Source organism: Castor canadensis, chromosome 6 (genome assembly GCF_047511655.1).
Source record: "Castor canadensis chromosome 6, mCasCan1.hap1v2, whole genome shotgun sequence".
Taxonomy (NCBI): domain Eukaryota; kingdom Metazoa; phylum Chordata; class Mammalia; order Rodentia; family Castoridae; genus Castor; species Castor canadensis.
In genome coordinates, this window is record NC_133391.1 from 168,114,995 (window position 1) to 168,133,477 (window position 18,483).

The 18,483-nt window shown below is 37.8% G+C and overlaps 1 protein-coding gene across 7 annotated transcripts in view; it reads left to right on the top strand.

Moving 5' to 3' along the window:
* Ctnnd2 (catenin delta 2) overlaps positions 1-18,483 on the top strand; it is an 858,282-nt gene that overhangs the window by 302,086 nt on the left and 537,713 nt on the right. For 6 of the 7 annotated variants that reach the window (XM_074077729.1, XM_074077725.1, XM_074077730.1 and 3 more), the window contains one exon: positions 13,361-13,473. The exons of the other annotated variant lie outside the window; for it this stretch is intronic. In XM_074077729.1, coding sequence (XP_073933830.1) covers positions 13,361-13,473 — 113 coding nt within the window. The remainder of the gene's footprint in view (positions 1-13,360; positions 13,474-18,483) is intronic. 7 annotated transcript variants of the gene reach the window in all.

Genomic DNA, 18,483 nt, shown 5'->3' on the forward strand with positions numbered 1-18,483 from the left:
TGAGATGTCAAAAAGTGGTTAATTATATTAACTATTTTATTGTCAATGAAACAAATGAATTCAAGAACATTTATAAGTGTTTTTTTATTTGTAGTATGGAAGTAGGTGAAATGGTACATCACATTCAATAAAGAGAAATATCGGGACAATTGTTTTATATTACCTGTACTTAAGTCTAACTTCTAATTTCCCTGATAGTCTGGCAGTTAACTGTAGTCTACACTCAATTAAACTGAGCTCTAATAACCTTCTGAAATTTATCCATACACGTTCAGTGTTGACCCATTTCTCTGTGTTAACTCATGCAGTTTTTTTTTCACCTGTAATGCCTTTCCTTTACCATTTTACATGGTCAAATGGCAATTTGTCTTTGTCCTTCTTAACTGCCACCTCTGCATTTGATGTTGCCTTTGATTTCTTCCGTCTCAGCTTTAAAATTCATTTTATCTCTCCTCACAGTCCAGCATGTTACTTTGTATTCCAGTGAATGTTGTATGGATTTCAGCTCTCACTAGATTTAAAACTGACTACAGAATCTATACCAGAGTAAAGTTGTCCCCTTGTCTCCCCTGCCAGTCATTTAGCATCTTGCAGAATATTTTGGACATAATTATCTGTTGCCTTGCTGTTTTGTTGTTTTTAAGTGGTATTGGGTTGAACTTAGGGCTTTGTGCTTGCTAGGCAGATGTCCTACCACTTGAGCCATGACACCTTCTTCCTCTGATTATGCTGGAGAAAAGGTTCCAATTTTTTGCCAAGGATGGCCTCAAACTGCAATCCTCTAGATTTCTGCCTCCCAAGTACGTAGGGTTATAGGTGTCAGCCATCAGTGCCCAACTGCCCTACTATTATTTTGTTCATTTAGGAAATGTTTATTTGGCACCTAATATTTGTACAAACAAGAACTTTGAATGAATAAGGTAGTATTGTTCTGCCTTGAAATAAAACATGGTAATAGTTGCATAACAATTGGAACTTAGAGATTTACTGCCAGGCAGGTAGGTATGAAGGTTCAATACACACATATGGTTGTTCCTAGTGGTTTCTTTGGCATTTAATTTATGTAGTAAAAACCTCTTACATTGTAGCATTGAAGAGAAATTCAACATCACATCTTTGGAGACAAATTTTGATTCCTAGAGATGAAATGAGAGAACTCTCTGTGAATTATGCAGCCACCAAAAAGTCTTAAAAGTATTTTCTTGTCATAGAATACTAATAAACACTCAAAGAGTTTACCAGTAAAATTCATTAGAGAATTTTGTATCAAGAGGTAAAATTATGATAAACTGTATTATTCTAGCACACAGTGATGTAATAATAGTATCTGAAAATGTCAATTTTACAATTAAGTTAAATTCTTTAGATGTGGACTCACAACTTGGCAAGAGGACTTTGAGAGCTAGAAAAATAGAAACAGGTACTTCCTGGTGTGTTTCTCAAAGTGAGAGCACTGTTTTCATTCTGAAAATTCATATGTATTTTACTTGGTTTTCCATCCACTCATCATCGTTGAGTGCCTTCTATGCTAGGTGAGAAGAAAGTGAAAAAGTGACACATGGTCTCTCCCGTCAGGGTGCATATGATCTTCAGGGAAGACTGGCATGTCATTAAGTGAATTCAATAAAACATTGCTGGTACTGAGAGTGTGGTGGTTAGTTCTCCCAGGTTTAGGGTAAGGGTGAGATGAGGAGCGTATGGTAGTTAAATGAAGAAGAAATGTGCTTCATCACCACACAACCAAAAGGCAATGGTATTTCCCCAAGACTGGAGGAGTGGGGAGTTTGGGGAAGGAGAAATGGATGTTTGGAATAATGGGTACAAAATGACCACAAAGTCCTTTGGAGAGAATGCCATTCACTGACTTGGGCTAAAACTAGAGTTCTGGTTCTTCCTCTTTCAGCCTTTAAATATTCAAAGGCGGCTTTCTCCTCTATGGTATGCATAGGGCATTTGAACCTGACCTGTCCATCTCCTCCTTGCCTGTACCTGAGTTTGGTATGTGCCTCTTAAAAGTTAAGGGCCAGTTTTGAAAGAAAATATTTCCATTACAGTGTGAACTTGAACACTACAACAAATCTAACCTTCCTGTGATTGGGCACAGCATTAATGACATTTTATTTCCAGGAGGAAGAGAAAAATGAAAACAGTGTATGAAATGATGAGCCTTACTTCTTCCTCATTAAATAAATTTATGTTATTCTTTTGGCTATGTTGCTCTGGGTTCTATAAGTAGCTTTCTAGACTTAGAAAGGTTCACACTTTCTCGATAGCGTGAACTGCTATCTTTATGGATGTTTCTTAACCTCTTCAATTCTGAGACATTTCACATGTGAAATGCCACCTTTGTTGGGTCAGTGTGAGGAAATTAATAAAATAAGGTATGTATGTAAAGCACTCAGCAAAGTGGGGTAGTTTCTTGGTTATCCACCCAACCATCCATTTGTCATTAGTCAGGTTCATTCCATACTGACTGGGAAGAAAGTAAAGCGAGCCATGGTCTCTACCATCAAGATATGTATGGCCAAAAAGAGAAGGCAGCCCTGGCATTAAGTGAATTCAGTAATTCTGAGATGACTTATAGTCACTGTTTTAGTTGAGGCTACAGAACCAGGGCCAGTACAGCCAATATCTTGTATGTAAATACTTAAAATATTGACTGCCATTATTATGTGACACTTTCCTAAGGATAGTAAGCATTTCAAAGCAGGTATGGATGTAAGCATCATTAGCAGAAAGTTTTGAAAATGTGCATTTATCTATAGGTTCTTATTGTGTACTTCTGGGTATTGTACCAAACATTAACATTTTTTCTAGAGATTATTTTAATGTAGTTAAAGCTCACTAATATAGGAGTACTCCTAAACTTTTACTCAAATGTAGTGAAATGTTACATCTTAAAGTATCAAGAAATGTGGTTTTCTTAATTTCCCAGGGTCCTGTCTTTAAGGTGAATTAAGTAAACTGGTATACATATTTTATGTGGCTAACAAAGCATTTGACAAGATAAAGTGGTGATCAAAACAGACAGCAGACCACAGTATGAAGGACTTGATCATAAAAGGGTGTTTGTATTCTATTTTGTTGAAACTGCTCTGGAAAGGTGCCTATGAGTCTGCTTCAGAGTGTTGATTCCTGTCATCTACTGTCTTGCTAGGTGACCCAGAATGACACTGCGGTTGTTTAAAACATTAATCTGTCAGTTTTGTAAACTTTCATGGACAACTCTTTGCCATAGTTTTGACTCACCAATGAGGTCTACATAGTTTTACAGCTGACATTGATTTGTTCCATTCCATCTTGACATTATGGCTTGTTCTTCCCAGATTTGTTGGGCACTTTTCTGTAGGCTTCCTATTATTACCTTGTCATTTTGGCACCTTCTCTTCAAACTTGGCTTGCCACATGTCTCAGTGGGATGAAATTAACATCACCAAGAGGTATGGCTATGAAGTCAACTCACTCATGTGAAATAGGAATTAAAAGTGATGTGAGGAAAAGGTCACTCAAGATCACTTGATAGTTCAGATCCTTGATGGGTACAAATGAGGGACACTGGAGAGCAACAGCTTAGCTCTGCAGTGGGAAACTAGGACACAGAAGCCACAGTCCTGGAGTGTACCTCTCTCCCTGGTAGAACAACATCTAAGCATAAAGTATCCACGATAATGATCACAGTTCACTTGAGCAGTCATTCTCTCTAGGTTTGCAAACACACACGGTTACTTACTGTTAGATACTCTAACTTACTGTTTCTAACTTACTGTTAGAAATCATTGAATCTTAGCACCTGAAGAGAAATAGCAATGATTGTTCATTTTTTCTCGTTTTACATATAGCTAACTATTGTGTTAACAGTGGTTCTTCTAAGCACCAGATCTACCTGCAGACAAGAGAACCAGAACAAGGATTGGCTGGGACAGGGAGGAGGTTTGGGTGAGGTAGGGAAGGTGGGGAAGGAGTTGTCAAAGAAATATGGGAACCACAGTGAGCCTGTGGAGGAAATGACTAATGTTCTGAGATACTATAGAAGGGTCTTAGACAGGAAGGAAGGAAGGGACCAGGATAGAGAAGAGAGGCATATTAGGTAGATTGGTCACTAAACAGACAAAACAACTATCAATAGCAGCCACAGAAATGGTTTAGAGAGGCAGGACACCCAGTCCTCAAGAAGGATAAGTTGTTAACAAAATGCTCCTACAAAAACTACAGGCCTGAAGAATGATTGCTATCTTTATTTCTCACCCACGAATTTGCTCAAAATATAACTAGATATGAACCCAAATTCCAGAAATACAGGGCACAGCAGGAAAGTTGACTGAATCTTGAAGTATCAGATTTGAGACATTTTTAAAACCTTCCAAACCAGGAACATGACTACCACCTTGGTGAGGGATATGGTGAGGCTTGGAAAGAGGACAAAGGGACCGATTTGTACAAATTAGACTCTTGTAGCTCAAAGATTCCGCAGATTGTACAAGGACCAGTGATGCTTTACACCCACTCTTACTCTAGCATGTCCTCTTTTGCTCTGAGGTACCCCAGTTCTTTTAGAAAATGCACCAACCTCCAAATTAAGAAGGTGGATTGAACCCTCATGTTAATCTCTACTCCCTGACAAAAAAAATGGCAGTGTGATATTTTAAAGTGGATATAACCCCCTGAGCACCTAGAGGGGTGAACAGAAAACCATTTTCCACAAAGTTTGAGAAACAAGTTTTAGAATTACTTCAATTCCTGTAAAGAAAGCAACAGTCCTTTCAATTAGAATAGCACATGCATCTAAGGTAACTTATTCCAATTCAAGATCTAGCAAACCTAGAGTTATTAACATAGAAAATATGCATCTTAGAATTAACAAAATGTGATGGGTGGAAAAAGTGGCAAATGAACCACCAGTTCCAAGAAAGTGGGGTTCTAAGCAGTAGAAGAAGGTTCAATCATAGACCAGTTTATACAGGAAATTCTGTCAAGAGTCTATGGTATTAAGGGTCATGGTGAAGTACAACACAAGCCAGAAATTGACTGAAAATGTTCACGGGTATCACACACCACCATGACAAAGACTCGAGCTTTATTCTCTGAAGAGGTGTTGATTCAGACATTTCAGGAGTGTTAAGAGTAATGAATAACTAAAATTTGCCTGCTAAATTTCAAGTCCTCCTTCATCCTTTATGCAGCTTTATTCCAATACAGTTTGAAGAAGAAGAGCAGCCAAAATTTACACTCAAAGCTGGAGCTTGGATGAGTCTTTTCTGGGAATTCAAATGGTGTTCTGCCCACACACCCGGCAATGACACTGGAAAATACAGCCAGTGAGCCCCACTCATACCAAGTGGGGCTCTCACTCCCACTCAAATATGAGCCAGTGGCCAGACTACTGGAGATATTTTCAAAGAGCCTCTACCATGAGAGATTCACTCTAAAACATACAGAACATCATTATGAGAAAAAAAAAAACACAATTCTGCAGGGAGAAGGAAACAAAAACAACAGTAATATCATGGGGAAAGAAAAGCTACGATTCCATATTCATAAAATAAATACGAGATGCTGGTTAAAAGGAATATTCGGAGAATAAAACCTTGCTCTTAAAAACTAAACATGTAACAATAGAAACAAGCTTATTAAAGACTTACACAATTAAGTTGAGGAAACTTTCCAGAAAGATAATCAGAAAATAATGGGATGGAAATGTAAAGAAAAGAAAAGCTTAAAAGAAGAAAGTTTGCAAACAGATGTAGACCTTAGCATCTAGATAATGAGGATTATAGGAGGAAATAAAACAGTAAGAAAAATTAAAAAGTAGGAAGAGAAAAAAATTTTAAAATGTTAAGTTGAACGGCCTAGTGTTAAAATATTTCTAGATAGAAAAGTACCACTAAATTTTCAGGATAATGTCTAAAAATGAAGTTATAACAAGACAAATTAGGAACCAAGAGATTATTCAACAAGTTTTCTTGATGAAAGGACAGATTCCACTAAAACAAAACAACAAAAAACCCAATGAAACAAACAAACCAAAAAAACCTGCAAAAGTTTAAACACTTCTCAACAGCAATATCAGAGGAAAAGATAACAAAGTTTTGTCTCAAAACTGAGAGGAATTGTACCCAATCTAGAATTCTTTGCTTCTGTACCTAGCCCTATTATTAACTAAGTAAGCAGACTAAAAGTGTAAAAATGTGCCAAGTCCCCCGCAAAAAAAAAAAAAAAAACCCAAAACCTTTCACTGTGTCTGGAGGACAAAGGAAATGGACAAAGGCAGTCCCCAGCGTGGGGTCCCAGTAGGACAGCAGTGCAAAGAGCACAGGTTGGAGCAGGTCAGAGAGCTCCAGAGAGACTTGTTCCATGACTAATACAAACATACTACTTCATGTGTTTGCATTTAGAGAAAATTTGCACAAATTAGGGGAGTTTCAGGGTGGATTTGTAATAAGTACACAGACAACTAAGCAAAGAAACAACAAAATCCAAGTTGTTCGCTTAAGAAAAACAAAATGTATGTTAATGGAACTGAGATCATGTAGTGAATAACATTTTCATCTTGCTTTAGTCTACTCAGCCTGCTACGATAATATAATACTTACTGGGTGACTTACAAACAACAGAAATTCATTTTTTCACAGATCTAGAGGCTGAGAATTCCCAAAGACCCTATCTCCTAACATCAGAACATTAAGAAGTTAGCATTTCTATCTGTGAATTTTAGGGGGACACAACCATTCAGACCATATCAATTGTCATATCATTCTACCTAAAGTTGCACATTAACTACAGAGGAACAATGGGAAGATGGGTGTGTGCATATGGGTGATGATTGAGGGAGAATAGCACTGCATGCTTATCTTACATTGCAGGAAATCAACTTACAAGGAACCATACTGTGAGAATGTTGAGATATGGAGGCTCTAGTTTTGAAAATCAGATTAAAGATTTAAAAGTACTTGCCTCTGAAAAGAAAGAAATGAGAAGATAGGGACTGCCACTGTTTTTTAGATAAACTTGAATATCTGACCTCTTTCAATTTTTGCATAGAAAATTAAATTCAAAACAGCAATGACAATTTTTTTCCCTTATGTAGTTGGAAATGTGCCCTGTGTTATGTACGTATAAAAAATCAGAGGCAGCAATTACAAGGGAAAATGCAAGACAGAGGAAATTTAAGCAAAAACAAACCTTACTTAGGTAAACATTTAACAGCCCTTTCAATAATGGTTGTGCATTTTTGTCCTTTATGCTATTGAAGTAGTGAGCACAGTGTGATAATGTAGACATTTCACAGAACTCCTGATTTTCTAGAACTCATACAGATGTATTTGTATGTTCATTTGTGATCCTGAAATATCTTCTTTGGAAAATGACTATATAACAAACAACTTGTTCATTTCATTCAGTAAGCTGTAACTCAAGATATTGGGCCATTCATTCATAAACACACATTTCCTTACTCCAACTATGTGCCAGACTCACTCAGAGATAAAAGATTAGAATCCATTTACTTCTTTATGATTTTTCTCAGTCTGGCAAGGAATCAGACACTTGAAGAGGTAACTATTACAAGCTAAGTGTAATAAGTGACTAGTCACTGGTTTATACAATTATAGCTGGATGTCTGGATGATGGGATGTTATGCACTTATATTATTAACTTTTACTGACAAAAATTATTTATACTTAGTATATACACAAGATATTCTTTTGTATATATACAACATGCTGTTTTGAAATGTGTATAAATTTTGGCCTTGACTAATCAGCCTAATTAAAAACTACATCACCTCACAAACTTATTTTTTATGATAATAACAGTTAAATCTACTCTTACCAGTTTTTGAGAATACAATGCATTGTTATTAATTATAGTCACCATGTTGTGTACTTGATCATTTGAACTTATCCCTTCTTTGTGAAATTTTGTATCCTTTGACCAATATCTCTCCAAACCCATGTTCCCACTCTTCGCACCTCATAACCACCATTCTCCATTCTGCTTCCATGAGTTCAGCTTCTTTAGATTCACATAAAATGATAGTCTTTTTGTGCTTGGTTTAGTTCCCTTAACAAAATATCCTGCAGGTTTATCTACATTTTTACAAATGACAGAATTTCCTTTTTAGGCTGAATAGTACCCCATTTCACATATATACCCTCTAATAGACTTTCAGTTCTCATCGAACTTGACCCAGCAAGAGAAGCAAGTGTTTGTGAAGTCTCAGGGAGGAGTGTCCCTAAGCCTTCACCAGCAGGGTGGAGTGTGTCAAATCCCAGGCTTTCCTGTACTCTTCCTCCCCATGCCGCCACCATTCTTTCAGCATACAGGAAGACTTTGTCAGCACCTCTGCTGTGCCTCTGTGGGTTCTTTATCTCTACAGGACAGGAGGATGTCAAAGGAAGCAGACACTTCAGGATGCTGAGAACACAGACGCAGCGTCGCCGTGGGTTCTGGGCTACCTTCCTTACTTCACCTTCCTTTGAGCCTATACATGAACTTTTGATCCATTTTCTTTATTCTATGCTTCTTGTGTCTGATCTGTTTTTCATCTTCCCAGGTTAGTAAAATCATCACAAATTTATTTTTACTTAATTCACTACTTATTCCCAACTGATGCTGCACCACAATGATAAATAAAATATTTATTGGAGTAATTAATGAAACTATGAGTTTTTTGATTTCAGCTTTCATACAGAGTTAACAAAACCCCCTCAAGAGACTTCACATTCCCTTAGCCACTTGAAAACATTTAATAAACTACATTTAATTAAAGCAAATAAATTATTAATTGAGACTCTCTTTGAGACAAATGATAATTTTTCTTATAATATGTGATAATTTTTTCTTATAATAATCCTAATGTATGATATGACTCAGCTATGTGCTATTCTAAGGGTACAACCACTTAAATTTGTCTCCTAGTAAATTTTAATGAACTTTGGCACCATATATCTGATGCACTTATGAATTTTTGTGATCTCTGAACCAATCTAATTTCCATATAGTGGGGAAATGGATGACTAGCACTACTTTGCTTCTTCTTAAAACTTCTTTAACTGCAGGACGTCCTCTCTAATCCTCCCCTTGCCATAAATTCCCAGGAAATCCCTATGTGTCTGGATAGTTATTATAACACATGGTTTGTAGCCTCCTTCACATCTTGACTCCTCTAGTGTGACTGTCCAAGAAAAGCCTGTATCAGTGGTTTTTCCCTCCAGATTGTTATTCTACTTTTTCCTGGCTTCTGTTGTTCTTCAGTTCTCCAAATCTAGACAACTGTCGTTTGTTTTTGGTTTTGCTTTCACAGTACTACATGTTGAACTCAGGGCCTTACACTTGTTAAGACAGGTACTCTACCACTTTAGCCTTTCTGCCAGTCCTTTTTGCATTGCTTATTTTTGAGACAGGGTCTTGCTTTATACCTGGGCTGACCTGGAAACTGAACCTCCTGTTTGTGCTTCCCTGCATAGTTGAGATGGCAGGTGCATGCCACCGTGCCCAGCCATTAATAGAGATGGGGGGGTGTCTCAGAAATTTTTGCCTGGACTGGCCTCTAACTGCAATCCCCCTACCTCTGCTTCCTATGTATCTAAGATTATAGGTGTAAGCCACCACCCACCCTCCAGCCTAGACAGTCTTTAAAGATCTTTTCTCACTCTTCTCTTCTTTGTATACAGACTTCTTTTCAATGAATTAATTCAATGAATGAATTAATTCTTGAACACATTCAAGAACAACCATTTCACTAAATATATCCAAATACTTTTTGTTCAATTGATTTCTTTTTATTATCTTGGTCTTATTAGCAATATCAATTTACTTGAATACTTTTACAACTCAAATTCTCTAAATAACATAGGGATTATTCAGTCCTGAGAGGTCTGTTTTCCCTCTAACTACCACCAGACTGACATAGAACTAGGAAATGTCACCTTTCTACCCACACTTCAGCTTGCATATCCCATGGCCCATAGGAGCTTGTCTACTGTCGAGAAGATTCCTGACTTACCCCAAGATGATTTTAGACCACCATGGCAAGGAGGAAATTCAATCCTCAGTTTAAATATCTATCACTTACCCCAAATTTGAGAACCACAGTTACTGCCCTTCTTATTCTCAGTCACAACGTGGTTATTAATTACAGATAGGGTAGGTGTTTATATCCTGACATTTCCCAGTTCCAGCCATAAATTATGGCTCAAACAGCTGTAGTTGTAGGACATTGATGCCTTGAGACAGTTCCCTCACTATGATGCAGGAAGGCAAAACCCAGGCTGAGCTGGAGTAGTTTGGAGGCAGCACAGGAAGACCAGGAAGACAAAGGCTCACATATCTGAAAGACAATCTGCAGGGACCACTTCTCAGGATGAACAAAATCAGAGCAGTCTATCTACGTAAGAAAACCAGCAGAGGTCAGGGAAAGAACCATTTGGAAGGATGAGAGGAAACAGTTCCTGTTTCTCACATGGGGCCCATCAGGCTGGGAACCCCATGACTCAGGAGGCACTGAGTGGGATACTCAGAAGGGGCTTACCTCAGCAGTCCAGGATAAGTAGTTTTAGATTAAGTGCTGTCCCATATCCTCTAACAGATTTTAAAAGTAAGACTCAGAGGAGTCACATTGCCTCCTAGTAACTTAATAGTTCCTCCAAACACAGCTGAAGATTCTGGTATGAACGTAAAGATATCCAGAGCCCCAACAACGTAAAATTAGATATGTCTTGTGTCCAAAGATCACCATATGTCCAGAGAAGCAGGGACTGTGACCTGTACCAAGGAGAAAAATCAATCAGCTGAAACTAGCACAGATGTCAGCATTAGCAAATAAGGATATTAGAGCAGCCAATTCCATATGTTAAAAATTCCAATAATCATGAAAGATACAAAAAAAAAGATCCAAATGAAACCTCAAGAGATATTTAATTCGTCAGTTTCAGAGATAAAGATACATTCAATGGGATTAATGGTAGATAAGACATTACAGAAGAAAAAGATTATTTGACATGAAGACACCAATAGAAACTACAAAAAAACAAAATACAATGAAAAAAATTAAATAGAGCTGTGGGACAATTCCAAGTGACATAATATATACTCATGTTGAATTGCGAAAGCAGAGGAAATAACAGAGTAAAGAAAATCATTTTTGGAGGAATATTGGCTAAATGTTTAAAATGTGGTGAAAGCTCTAAATCACAGATCTGAGAAGCTCAACAAATCCCAAGCATAAGACACAATGGAACATTGTAATCAAACCGCGCAGAACCAGTGATGGAGATAAAAATCCTAAAAGCATAGAAAAAAGTACCATGTGTACAGACAAATACAATTAAAGATAACTGTAGATTATTCTTGATTTTTAGTTGCAAATTGTAGACAAAATATCTTTCAAAACTGAGAGCAAAATAAAGATGTTTTCAAGGTACGTCAAGCTGAACGTGGATTCACTGCCTCCAAAACTGTACTACAAGAAATATTCAAGGAAACCCTTCAGAGAGAAGGAAGAGGAAGCCACAAGGATATATGGATCCACACAAAGGGATGCAGCACTGGAAATTCTGCCTTTCTGTTGGGAAAGCAATTGCAAACAAGACAGTTGTCTCTCATCACTGCTGACCATCCTCGAGAAAGTGTGCTGCTGCCACAGCCCAAAGCAAGTACAGCCAGGAGGGGTACAAGTCCTACCATGAGTCCTGACTCAGATTGTCACACTGGGTCACCATGGTGGTCTGCTGTAACAAATTTCTTTCTATCTGGAGGAGTCTTGTATGGTCTGTAAGTACCATGAGTTTAAGGTGCTATGAATGAGAAGGCGTGAGTTGGTTTCCTGTTCTACAGACAGACTTAAGGTGCAACATGTTTTAAAGCCTGGAAATGAAAATCTTCTAGAAGTTGAATAATTTTTGAGGAGGAAAATGCCAAAGCAATAGAACTTGAGAGAGGAGGGGATTCTGGATGCTGAGGATGCATCCATCACAGGTCTTGTTATTCATGTCTTACAGTGATACTCGATGCCCTCAAGAATATGTCTGAACTTAAATGACAATGTGCCTCCTTGGTTTTAGCACTCTAAAGGGAAGAGTTGGGCACTTATTTGCAGTGTCTTTTTCTTCATCCCCTGAAATACTGTCAACATTTAAGAAACTGTTTGTGGAAAAGAGTCAGGGTATTTTAAATATAAGTAGATGACATGCCACACCCTGTGTTTTAAAGACTTCACCCAAGAGTGGGTAACCCAGAAAAGCTAATAAAATAAAGCCAACTTTTTTTGGAAAGACAAATCCATGCAGCTTTGGGAGTTTTAGTTCTTGAAAATAGACTCCTTTCCTATTTTCCTATTTCCCAGGATGAGATAGCATTCTTATTTTCTCATTCCTGAAATATAACTGTACAGATAACTTATTGTTAAATTATAAATGGCTTAAATGAGAAATTATAAAATCTTTCCCAAAAGTTTTAGTTGAATTACTTGAGTTGCTATAAAAATGTTTGCAAAACAATCTAACTACTTGGAAAAATAAAACTTAGAGACTAAGATGTGGCACATAAATGCTATAGTTGGAACAGATGACATCCTTGAAGTTCTGACTGACTCATCATTCATTCAGAATAATCTAAAGCTTTAGTCATTTGGTACAGCATTTTTCATTGCTTCATTTGACTGATTTTTAAGGTGATACATCAGAGTTCTCAAAGGTTATGCATTTATTAATTAGACTGTAGACTTGATATCATTGTCATTCCGGAAAGTATAGGTTTTTTTCCCCCATCCCGGGTTCCATTTTTATTTTATGTATTATTTATTTATTTATTTATTTTAAGTTTTTTATCCATATGTGCATACAATGTTTGGGTCATTTCTCCCCCCTCAAAGTATAAGTTTTAAAGCATATATTCTTCAACCTATAATGATGTAAGTAGTATGATGACCAACTTAGTATCAGAAGTTCAGGAGGGAATAAATAAACATAATATTCCAACTGATAATAATGAATGAATGAGTGATTTCTTTATTAAAAGTCATTCTTTCAATATTGGGAATATTAATACTTGTTGAATGGTGACTATCTGCCAAAAATAGCACAATTCTCCATGGGCAGTATCTCACTTAATCCTCACCTCTAGCTTCTGGAATGAATATTTTAAACTCACTTTAGAGAAGATGAAGCAGGTATTTTATAATTTACTCAGTGCCCCACAGCCACCAGGCCACAAATCAGTTTGACTTTGAAATCCTTGTCCTGCTCTATAGCATTGTCTTCCATGTCTCAAATTTGACATAATTTCCCTTTCCACCATCATCTTGGTCTGAATCTCATGTTTCATGTAGATGATAGAATTCATGTTTATGGTGGGTTTCTTTCAGGAATTACAGTTTGAAAGGCTGACCCGAGAACTGGAGGCTGAACGCCAAATCGTAGCCAGCCAGCTGGAGCGATGCAAGCTTGGATCCGAGACCGGCAGCGTGAGCAGTATCAGGTACCGCACTCTGCTCTCCATTTTCTTTGCTTCACGTTACCACTGGAAGGAAATTGTGGTGTTTATCTTCTTCTTTCAAACCTGGCTAGGGAATTGGAACGTTCAGTCAGATGTTGGAAAGAAATTAAATTGTAATTGTAACTGACCTGATTTAAGATGTTCAAAAGGTATCCAGAATGGCCTGATTTGTACTCGAAACTCTTTTAACAAAATTAATACTTGCCCTGAATGCAAATTATGCATAATTTTACACAAAGGAAGACTTTGCTTTCAGTCAGCTGGCTGGAAATCAGGAGATGCCAAATCATAAGCTCCTAGTTCAGTTCATTTTTTTCTAAATGATCCAAAGCTGCAGGTTCCTGAAATGAAGGAGAGAGAATATTTTGACATAATCTATATTGTGTGCTAATATATAATGCTAAGTTACAAAACTTAGCAAAACTCTTAGTTTTGAGAGGCAAAACTTAGCCTCTCAAATATCAGTCACACATGTAATTCCCCATGAATAGAAGAATTATTGAACTAGGGATTGTTTGTGATTATGAAATATTTTGTAAAAGCTTATTTAATCCCTTGACCACAAAATGAACTATCCTCCTAGGACCATGTTTTCAGATTTGAGAATATCAAGGTGTGTGAGAATCCTAAATGAAGCGCTATAAGGTTTAATGTTCATCGCGTGGAACACATTGTATTTTCCTACCATCTTGTCGGATGTGTTCTGGGCACTTTGCATTTTTAGAGAGGCTTCTTGGTGATGGAAACAGTAGCACTGTAGCAAATAAACTACAAAGTTTCAGTGACTTAACATCATAGCGATGTTTCTCACTCATGAAACAGGGACTGGCAGGGGCTGTTTTCTCTCCACACATTGAGTAGGACCCTAAAATCCCCTGTGAACTCATCCTCAATTGCCTTATCAATTACATCACTGTAGCCACTATCCAGAGAGGAGAAACAGTCCCCTGGCTTGTCATAGGTACAAATAGGACAGTGATTCTTGGTCCTAAGCTTTGTAACCAATTATTCTGGTTACAGAATAAACCAAACATGAGTTTGGCTGATTCTTAGCTCCCTGCTGCTACAAAAGAATTAAAATTTGTAATGTCATTATACTTTTAACATTGTTCTTTTCTTGGTTGAATGTGATAGACCTCCAGTGGAAATCTTTGCTGTGGTATTGGACTGACATAACAAGGATGGGATATCATTTTCCATTACAAAGCCTGATTTAGGACATGTAGAAGCATATCTGCTTCTGTAACTAAATATCTAGGGTAGAAGTTGCTGCAGCTCAGTACATTGTGGTCTCTTAAACTCATCCCAGGGAAATTCTAAACATTCAGATTAGCAAAAGTAGGATGAATAAGCAAAAGGCTAGTGAACTGTGTTCATTCAGAATTAACTTCATAGGACTGGCTGATTGAAGATAAGTTCAAGATAGGGAGAAAAGTAAGCCTGTATTTGCTTCACTAGATGTGCTTATATGTATCTGGAGAACTCTTGGTTAAAGTGAACACCTGCTTATAGGCTAAGACTGTCAGAATTTGTAGGTCCATATGCAACATTAACCTGACATTGATTTTGCCTTGAAGCCTTCTGTTCCCCTATTGGTCTGTTGAATTGATTCATGTTCCTAATCTTTGATTTATGTTCCTAATCTTTCTGTGTAATACTTTCCCACACTGTGCATCTTTTACTTTGTTTTGTTCACACTAGCCCTTTCCAGAAATAGGGTTAGTGAACAATGCTGTAGCCTGGGCCTCAAACCCTTGTTCTTTGGTGGGACCAAGACTAGATATCTGATCCAAGGGTAATTGGTCCAATGACTAGACTGTGCAAAATTGGAACAAATGTCCCCGAATCTGTGACATCCAATGGTGGATGCTAGGGGGTGGTGGCCATAGTGGCTTATGTGTGGGTACAGGACTTTGGTGACAGAGAACAGCCCAACAGATAAACAGAAGACCATCCCTGAAAGTCAATGAGACTTGAAGTTTAGCTTTCATTAGGACTGGTGCATTCCAAAGATTACTTGTGAACTTCTTAAACCTTTTCACGAGATTTGATTTATCTTTAATTGATTTCTTAGGACTGAAGTTCTTGAATAAAACACAATATTTGTCTACCAAATTACATGGAACATGGGTCCCATGGCAACTTATGTTTCTTCATACTGTATCTTTTGTTCTTGGCTCACAGCTGTTTTAAATATGCATTAAGTAATACTATTTAGTAAAAATGGTGTGTCTAATTATATCCTTTTGCCATACCTGATACCAGTCTTTATCAAGTTTATTTAGAGAGATCTCTAATGTGTGAATCTGCATTTGTATAATATAACATTTTATTGACATTTTACCAGAAAATAACCCCACATAGCTTCCACAGTTATTTTTTGTCATAGCCTACTTGTTTACTTAGCTTCAGAAATGAACCTTTGGAAATTCAAGTCTTCATTAAGAGCAAGAGACTAACCTAGTTAGCACATCAAACCATATATTTAAATAAAAATAGAATATCAACATATTAACATTTTTCCAAAGGAAGGCATTTAAAGAAATCTGTGATAATTTTGATGTTGACACATATGTTTTAGTGACTTTAGAAGGTGGATAGGAGAGTTTGTTAAAGGAATTAAAACAAAATCAGGTAATGTTTTCCAGCCATATTTTTTAATAGCAAGTAGGAATGACTTACAAATATAATTTTATTTTCCTTCTGCCTTTATTGGTGATGGGAAATTGTTCCATCTGATTTCTAAGTCCTTCTTTGTGGTAGTCAAATCTTGAGAAAATATTATTAGTATGCATTCATAATAGTCAACTCTAGAAATCCACTGAATGCTGAGGACACTGGACATCAGAGGAAGAGGGAATTGGAAACACATTTACGTTGCAGCACATCAGCTTATGCAGTTATTTAGATTATAGGTAACTTCAAAGAGGATCATTGAGCTCTTTTAAACTCTCCACAGACTCTTCTAAATATCCAAAAGCATATCGTAGTCTCCAGAACTCAGATAAATTAGTGGTTGTCTAACTGTTCTCAGTCATCTGGAAAAGAGTTACTTTTTTTTTCTTATTTTTTTTAAATTAGAGGTACAGTCGCACTTGGTTCCTTACCTCCTTCCTGCTTTGGTTTTTTTCACCCAAAACTTGTTTTCAGGCCAAATCTTTCCAAACTGTTGGGTTGTTCTTCATTCCTGTAACTGGAATGTTTGCTTCTATACTTTCTTCCTGATCCCCAACCACTATCTACACTTGAGACCAGAATATTACACAGATTATGCCACTTATTTGGTGTCATGATCAAGACTTCTTGGTAATAACCCATCCCTAATCTCTGGCCAGTGATGAACTGGCTCATGCCACTCCATGGACCATCCATTAGTCTGTAGGCCATCAATCAGGTCTTGGTCTGGCAGCCTGCTTGTCCTTCCATTCCTCTTCCAGGGTGAGGATCCTGTGTTGCTCTTGCAGGTTCCATGGTCTGGGGACCTGCTTGAGTGTGTGCCCTTGTCATACTCCATGAAACCCTGTAGAGGCATCCTAACTCATCCTTCTGCCTGCAGTCATCTGAAAGCCATCGTCCACGTGACATGTGATACACAAATCACAAATACACACATCTGCCTGAGGTCACTCTTCCAGGCTCTGCAGTTTCATGAACGTTTCACATTCTGATGCCTCAGTGCTAGTGACCATGAGACCACTTCCTCCTGGACTCGTTCCTTACTTAGCCAGCCTCCCTCTTCCTGTGCCTCCAGTTGCCCAGCTGAGGGTTCATTATCCTTCTGAACATCTTTTTAAACAACACAAACTCGGCCAAGTGCTCCTTCTTTAAGAATTAGTAATAAAACTTTGGAGATAGGTTGAGCTTAACCCTCCAAGGGTCCTTCTACAAATACGCTGCTTTAAACTAAGGTCAAAGAATGTGTAGGGATTTTCTCAAATACTACCTAAAATTTAAGGGCATCCAAATAGATGCATACAAATATTCTTTCATCTCTATGCACTGCAGGAACATGATGGAGAGATGCAGAATCCAGATCACAGTTGGATCTATGGTATGGATGGCTCCTATGGGAGACTTAAGTCAGGAAGACTGATGCTGATGGTGGTGGTGGTGTGGTGATAGTTTATAACTATAGTAACAACTATGAGAAATACAACAGATATTTATTATGTTCTTCCTATGGGAAGAATTTTACATGCCCCCTCATTTTATAGTTATGTTGACCTTTTTAAAAAATCTTCACTTTGTCAATGAGGAAGCCAAGGCAGAGCAAGGCACAGAGAATGAATGAGTCTGTGAAAGGTCATCACCACATGAGGGATCTGGTGGTATTGACAATGTTGAACAAAGTAGGTGGATGCTGGAGGGGACAGTAGGTGCAGACACAGTAGGAGGTGTGGTCATCCTTGCGGCAGACTGTATCTGCAGCTGGGTCACTGGGGCCTCAGTGACCAGGAAATTACTGTGAAATTCCTCTAACAGAGCTGGTACTAGACATTAGAAGGCCACAGAGAGAGGGAGCTTGGTATATCAGTTGTCCAGCTGTGAGGATATGGACCATAACCCAAAAATAGAAGAGCGCGTGGCCTCCACTGAAGGAGAAAGATGGGATAACAACACAGTAGGCTGCAGCAAACCAGATAGCAGTCTTGATTACATGCTGCTTTCCCATGTACACCCTCCAGCCATGTTTGGGAAGCACCTGTGAGAGAAAGATCTCAGGAGGACACTGGAGAAAGTATAGACTGGTGTCAGAGCATCCAGTTTTATGAAGTTAGAACGTAGCCTCAGCTTTAGGCACTAGGATCTCACCTGTGAGCATGCAGAGTAGGATGGGGGCAAAGGTCTTATATCTACTTATATCTTCTCTCTCTCTCTTCCCCTCTCTCTCCATATGTATGAATTTATACACACATCTGTATAGCTCTATAGTGTATAAATATGTATTTATAACTATATAGTCTATGAATTTATTAACTATTCATGATGTAT